The sequence below is a fragment of the Callorhinchus milii genome, unplaced genomic scaffold (genome assembly GCF_018977255.1).
Source record: "Callorhinchus milii isolate IMCB2004 unplaced genomic scaffold, IMCB_Cmil_1.0 Scaffold1, whole genome shotgun sequence".
Lineage (NCBI taxonomy): Eukaryota > Metazoa > Chordata > Chondrichthyes > Chimaeriformes > Callorhinchidae > Callorhinchus > Callorhinchus milii.
The window spans coordinates 111,334,982-111,342,659 of NW_024704742.1; the positions used below are offsets into that span (position 1 = coordinate 111,334,982).

Genomic DNA, 7,678 nt, shown 5'->3' on the forward strand with positions numbered 1-7,678 from the left:
TTCCCGTGTTTGCCACAATTTCACCTCACTGTTTGATCCTGGACTTTGCAGATGGGTCCGCTGTATCCCCAGCAGCTCAGATCCATAAAGGAGGACTGGTTATATACAAGGCTTGTATGCCACAAGCTTGACCTGCATCGGGACCTTGCTGTCATTGAAGAAGTATGAGCATGGTCAGAGTACCCTTCCTTTCTTCTCAGTGCATTCTTTCAGGACATTGTCCACAACCCTGAGTGTCATTGAATAGGGTTGATGGCCCCTTTATCTTCCTCAGACCGTGCAGAACCATGATTCCGCACTTGGGGAAATCTACCCCCATGTCCCACTGTACCTTCCTGATCACACCCCGAGCCTCCAATGCATGTGATATACCACACGGAGCACCACTTTAAGAGCCACTGAAATCAGCGAGCTCCCTCTGCAGTTATCGGTCTCACTGGGGTCATCCTTCTTGTGGATAGAGACAATTTAACTCTGGAACACCGACGGGGCGTCTGCCTCAAAGAGAATCCTGTTGGACTTGAGCACATAACGTTCAACCTCAGAGGCCTGACCGCTGCCAGCTGAGCCGGTGTAATCAGTTATGTGTGTTATGGAATATAAATATTCAATGCAGTTATTCCAAATTGCTATTTTTTGCTCAGGAAGTACAGATATGTGGTTTATCGCCAGTTCAGAAATGTAAACAAGCAACTGCAAGAAACCCCCCCCCCGTCTCCCCTACCTCCGCCCGTCTCAACCCTGTCCCCGTCCCCCCCACAGCCCCCCTGTCCCCCGTCTCCCCCACCTCTCCCGTCCCGTCTCCCCCATCCCCCTCACATCTCCCCTGTCCCGTCTCCCCCACCTCCCCCATCCATCCCCCACCGCCTCCCCTGCCCCATTTCCCTCTATCCCCCCCTCATCCTCCCGTCTCCCCCACATCCCCACCTGTCCCCCCCACCCGCCGCCCCACCTCCTCTGCCCCCTGTCTCCCCCCCACCCCCCAGTCTCCCCGCCCCCTGTCTCCCCCCCCGTCTCCCGCCCCCTATCTCTCCCCCCCCCCGCCCCTGTCTCCCCCCCCCCCCTCCCCCTGTCTCCCCCCCCCTGTCTCCCCCCCCCCCCCCCCCCCCCCCCCCCCTGTCTCCCCCCCCTGCCCCGCCCCCTGTCTCCCCCCCGCCCCCTGTCTCCTCCCCCCCCCCCCCCCTGTCTCCCCCCCCCCCCGCGCTCCCCCGCCCCCCTGTCTCCCCCCCCCGCCCCCTGTCTCCCCCCCCCCCCCCTGTCTCCCCCCGCCCCCTGTCTCCCCCCCCCCCTCCCCCCCCCTGTCTCCCCCCCCCCCTGTCTCCCCCCCCCCGCCCCCTGTCTCCCCCCCTGTCTCCCCCCGCCCCCTGTCTCCCCCCCCCCCCGTCTCCCCGCCCCTGTCTCCCCCCCCGCCCCGCCCCCTGTCTCCCCCCCCCCGCCCCCTGTCTCCCCCCCGCCCCGCCCCCTGTCTCCCCCCCCCCGCCCCGCCCCCTGTCTCCCTCTCCCCCGCAGTCCCCACCGTCACCGCTGAGCAAAACTCCAGCGAGTTTCAGACAGAAAGAGCACGTGACCAGTCAGGTTGCCTCCGCCACGCGAGCGGCGCCTGCGCAGAGCGGGTCTGATCTGGCAGTTAACGGAGCCGCGTCAGCGGAAACCGGAGAGAGAGAGAGAGTGTGAGAGAGAGATAGAGTGCGTGTGAGAGACAGCGAAAGAAAGTGTGAGAGTGGGAGAGAAAGAGGAGAGAAAAGGAGAGAGTGAAAACGGAGAGAAATAGGCTCTGGGGGAGAGCGAGGCCCGGCCCGGGGGGGAGAGCGAGGCCCGGCCCGGGGGGGGGAGAGCGAGGCCCGGCCCGGGGGAGAGCGAGCCGGGGGGGAGAGCGAGGCCCGGCCCGGGGGGGAGAGCGAGGCCCGGCCCGGGGGGAGAGCGAGGCCCGGCCCGGCCCGGGGGGGAGAGCGAGGCCCGGCCCGGGGGAGAGCGAGGCCCGGCCCGGCCCGGGGGGGAGAGCGAGGCCCGGCCCGGCCCGGGGGGGAGAGCGAGGCCTGTCCTTGGCACAGACGCCGCAGGTGAAGCCGGAGCCAGAGGCGCTCTGACCCGGGTTTATGCTGCTCTCCAATGGCGGCTCCCGGCACAGCTCCAGCGACGTGGCTTCAAACCCCACTGCCGTGAAGCGATGGACGCGGCCCCGAGAGCAGGTGAGGCCCCCGACAGCCCCCGAGCGCGGCCGAGGAGCTCGTGAGAAAGGCATTTATTTTGCTCTTTCTTTATTTTTTTCCAAAAAAAAATAAGTCTTTGCTTTTCGCCGCGACTGGAATCGGTGGGGGGGGGGGGGGGTTTAAAAAAAATCAAATTAATATGTGGCGAAAATTATTTTTGCTCTCGCCGTGTGCAGCGAGAGCTGGTCCAGCTGTTCGGCATTTAAAATGCAGTGATCTGGCAAAAGATTTTGTTTTAAAAGATTTTTTTGTTTGTTTTTTTGTTTAAAAAAAAATTTCAGAGTAATCCTCTCGTGGTTTTTTTTTTGCCACGTTTCCCATCTGCGACTGTCGAAGGGGATACCATCCAAAGTAAAATCGTGGACGCGTTCACTTGCAGACTTTTCCTGAATTTCCTGCACAACACTTGATTCATTCCTACCATTTTCCTTTCCAGATAACTATGTCAGGGAGAAGTCAGAGAGAACGGTTTCAAGTTGCCACTGTTCCTCCTGCACTGGGAGGTAACCTTTACGTATTTGGAAATAACACGCCTTCGGAAAATGAACTCTCAGAAGAGGACGCCGAGTATTTTGAGCTGCGGCCAAGAGGCAAAGAGAAAACAAGAAAAATCACCTCCAAGGAACGACTGGATGAAATTGTGTATCTGGTCCGAGAAATTCAAGAAGGCGACACCTTGAATGCACTTGCTCTGCAGTACTGCTGTACTGTAAGTGATGATTTGAGTCCTTACGTAAAGGATTGTTGCAAGGAAGAAGTGAAAGGAATGGTAAAGAAAGCTTTAGGCAAACAGGATTATATATATATATATAGCGAGAGAGAGAGTAGGTATAAAAGTAAACGCACAATACGCAATAGGTAAAACTAAAGAGAAAGTTACATTAATTCCACCATTGTTCAAATTAAATTGAAATCCGCAAATGAAAGACAGAACCAGCTTTAAAAGATTCTCTTGGATCTGAATATCTGTGGCTGCAAAAGTATGGCAGCTGTTCAATTTCAATTGTACATTTAGGTAACTCAAATTTTTGAAATGGGTGAAACTTGCATTGTATCAAAGAGCAGAAAGAGAAAGCTTTGAGGTTCTTAGATTTGTAGGTGCAGTGCTTTTACTTTTAACTGAACCAATCACAGGTCCTACCATATTGTTAGAAAACTATTTTAGGAAATAGGCCTCTAATACCAGAGATAAAAGTGGAGACCAATTTTTTTAAATAGTTGTGAAGATTATTAGCTTTTGCACCTCAAATAGATATCTAAAATATGGGTAGGATTTGTGTCATTTTTTGTAATGTATAATATGTATTGGAATGTATAACATTTACATTTCCTTCATATCTTTTAACAGAAACTCTACATTTATTATTATTTATTATTTCATCTTTATTGCTTTTATGAAAAACTGGCATAATTTTGCAATGTTTGATATGAATAATGTACAACATTTAAGAGTTGAATTTCACAATCTGAACTTAAGTATTTTATAAATACACAAGCAATACAGAATCTATTGGGTACTTACAGAATGCTTTATTCAAACCTTTGAATTGTAGGCTTACAAGTGAATTTACTGCATTCAAACCAAGAAGCTTTGATATCTTGAATAGTCACCCTATTATACAGATTTCAGTGCATCTGTGATTTTTTATATATATATTATAAAACTTTTTACATGAATGGAGATGTGGGATACTATTAATAGTACTACATAGCTACTTTGTTGACATGCATCCAGAAAATCACTTGCTCCATAACTGATTAACCAAAATTGGACTTGAATGTGGTGTAACCAATTGGATTTTTCTTGTTGAAGTCTTTCAGTTTTTTTTAAGAGAGTATTTAACCTTGACTGACTGTTCAACTTGATATTGGCATCTCCATTCAGTATTGATTTACATTTTGATTAAAAAAATCATGTTATAAAATCATTTTATAAATGATTTTGTTAAAATAAAGTTAAATGGGGAAAAATTCAAGATGTGAATTTTAATATATTCAATACAGTTTCGATAAGAGTATGACACAAGTCCACTGAAGAGCCAGTCTCAAGCGAATGCTGGCTCCCACGTCCTACATTGAGAACTAACTTGCATATGTTATTGAATCATTTCTTTGAAAATAAGGTTGTATACCCTGGATAAAAATGTCAGTTATTCACATCTTAAACTCAATTAGCATGTACAAAATGAATTTTATTCAGAAACCTAGGAAAAGTAAGGCCATATTGCAGGACATCAACAAAATTCAAAATGCATCAGTCAAGAAGTGTTTGATTTAAAAATCCTTTAATGTAGGAGGAAGTGAAGACTGAAGGAGGTAAGAAGTGTTCTATAGTGTTGTGGCCCAGGGCAGGAATACATTTAGTATAGGACAGCATGATGATGAAAATGGTATATAGTATTTTTGTTCTGAGGTTGTAGTGTATTAAAACTAGAATTCTAACTGTGGTTCAGGATTAAAATGGTACAATCAGAATTCAGTCATTGGAATTGGGCCCATAGAAACTGAAAATATCAAAATAGTTCTTTTTTTAAGCAAGCGTCAAGTTTGTCTTACTTAAACCAAAGAACCTAGCACTGCTCGAGGCAGACAAATAAGGGCTAACTTTTTTGTAATTGACTTTGGGATTTTTGCTTGCTAAACTGTTCAAGATGTATTTTGATGGTGCATTTCCTGATAGTAAATTGACAATTACCCATTGCTCCCTCTAAATCGCAGAGCCTGTGTAAAATCTCAACATTTTGTTTGACCTTCAATTCTCCCTCAAAACTTTTTGCCTGGTTACTGATCAAGTCTATTTTCTTCTGTATATTCCATATATCTTGCCGCTGCCACTGACACAGCCCAAACCCTCATCCAACACCTTTATCACCTGTTCTCTGCTTGGTGACCTATTTTTCATTCTCTGTTTGGTGACCTCTATCCTCTGCAAATTCCAGACCATACAGAAATTTGCCTAACCCTAACCTAAACCTGGCTCCATGAACCCATCAGCCTCATCTTCACCTGCCTTCACTGGCTTCCTATTCCCCTAGCAAATCAACTTTAACATCCTTGTCCTTTCCTTCAAACCATCCTCTCTTTGTGATCTCCTGAGAACTTACACCCCTGACCTTTCCATGCAGTCTGCCAATTCTAGCCTGTTTAATGCCCCCTGCATACTCCATAAATGTAAGCATGGAAAATTTGTAACTGCATGTCCAGTGAAATTTTTTTAAAAAGCTGGGATTTCAGTAAATTGTAATGGTATGTGGATTTTTCATACCAATGTACACTTGAACTGTGAAAAATACCTAGCCCTAGAATTGTACATTTGGTTCTTCCAAATTTATCTCCCAACTGTGTATGTCTCCTCCTGAACTATAACAAAGTGCAGCTGCACAATTGAAATTCTCAGATGAACTTCTTTCATCTGTGAAGAAATGACAATGCACTGTTAAAAGAAATTAGTGTCTTTCTTGTTACTAAATATGTAATTTAATTTTCAGGTTGCAGATATCAAGAGGGTGAACAATCTTATCAATGACCAAGACTTTTTTGCTCTCAGATCCATAAAAATCCCTGTGAAAAAGATCAGTTTATTGACTGAGACACACAGTCCTACTAAACTAAAATTAGTTCCACGTGTTGCCTTAGAATCTAGTTCTCAATTTGAAGAATGCAATGCTTGTCCAAAATCCACATCATCCAGTGGCAATGCTGACAACTTTCTCCGAGAAGTCGATAAAGACATAGAAAGGATAGTGAAATCCACTGACACTACGAGGGAACATTTAAATGAGGTGGTTTCATCTTTGTCCACTCAACCGTCTTATCAAATACCAGCTCGCAAAATCTTACCACGTAAAGATCCTCATTATGGAGCTGACTGGGGAATGCGATGGTGGAATGCAGTAATGATAATGTTAGTAGTTGGAATCGTTACACCAGTGTTTTATTTGCTATACTATGAAGTCCTGGTTAAAGTTGAGACAAGCCATCATTCTACTATGGAATCTACAGACCTTCCTGTTACTCAGCCTTCACATCAAGAGTTGAAGTATGCATATGAAATAAATCCTATGAAAAGAACTAGTGTGGCTGCAGAGGAGGCTGTTGACCATGTAAATGCAAAAGTACAGACATCTGTGAACTAATTCCAAATCTCTACCAGAGCACTTGTGTGGAGGAAATAACTTCTAAATATAAGGGGGGGAAGGAAATATAATCATGTAAGAGATTATTTTGTGTTATGGAACTTCACTTAATGTGTTTTACTTGCCACTACATTCAAACGATTTAAAGTGATTGGAATTTTGTGAACGGCAATAGTGATTTCAAGTATTACAATTACATTACCAAGTACCCTCAGATATTTAGGATTAAACTATTTTGTTATTTAACCAGTGTCTCTTTTAAATTAGTGCATATAATCTTTATTTCAATGAAATTTCTAAACATGATCCTATACATTTTCCAATTCCATACCAACTTTCTAGGGGAAAATACACTGGTTAGTTTCTTATAAATTGCTTTTCCATCAGTATTTATGATCTAAAGTTTTAACGTCATGTAGCCTTTATGTAATTGATAGCCATTGCTTAAAATATTAAGCCTTTCATTTTTGTGTAAAATATTAAATCTGGAGACTGTTAATTGTTCTTGAACTGTATGAACTTGTATGCCACGATGATGGCTACTTGCTGCAATTAGTTTTTTCTCTGCAGTTCAGAAATATCTGCTCAGTGAACTTGTTCAAAATGCCACTGTTCCAACCTGTTGTCTTAATTTAGTTACTGTAAAAGGGTGGGAAGAGATTCTGCTGCCTAATTTGTACAGTTTTTAATATAAAGATGTATTTATTGAATTTTAGGGCACTTACTATGGCTGGACATTTTGCAAAATTGGTTGTATTCAGGTGGTGAAAATGCAGTATTAACTGTTATTCTTGCACAGTAAAGGCTGGGGAATTGTAATTCTGAAGGAAAGAATCGATCTTATGTTGAGGATGGTATTGCAAATGCAAATGAGCTAGTGCATTGAGATTGCTATGTTAATTCACTTCAGTTCTATTTTCCTAAAAGCTTTGTAACAGAATGATATTCTTCAGTAATTTGCCCTTTAAAATAAAAGATGAAACAACTGTACATGTATTGCACATGTGTGTTGAACTGATCTATAGCTACACATGTCCTTTGGATTACTGTTTATTCAGGTGATGTCAAAGATCTCACTATTCAAAGAGAAGTTACTCCCAATGTCCTACTTAAATAAAATTGGTCATTTATTTCATGGCTAAGTGTGAGACTGCTGTACACAAATTGGCTGCTGAAACAGTAATCACATCTCAAAAGGCTAGGTACTAACTTTAGTTTTTGGTTGTGGTATAGACACAGTAGCCTAAATGACCTTCTGTATTACATTTCTACTATTTAAGGAATGCTACTTGTAGCATTCTCCAGATATATGGTTTTATTTTGCTCAGGGTC

At 44.3% G+C, this 7,678-nt stretch overlaps 1 protein-coding gene across 1 annotated transcript; it reads left to right on the forward strand.

The window, feature by feature from the left end:
* Positions 1-1,996: 1,996 nt before the first annotated feature.
* Positions 1,997-7,336, forward strand: lysmd3 (LysM, putative peptidoglycan-binding, domain containing 3). Its single transcript, XM_042334362.1, has 3 exons — positions 1,997-2,189; positions 2,647-2,919; positions 5,699-7,336. The coding sequence occupies exons 1-3, from the start codon at positions 2,097-2,099 to the stop codon at positions 6,344-6,346; spliced, it is 1,014 nt and encodes a 337-aa protein (XP_042190296.1). The 5' UTR covers positions 1,997-2,096; the 3' UTR covers positions 6,347-7,336.
* The last annotated feature ends 342 nt before the right edge of the window (positions 7,337-7,678 follow it).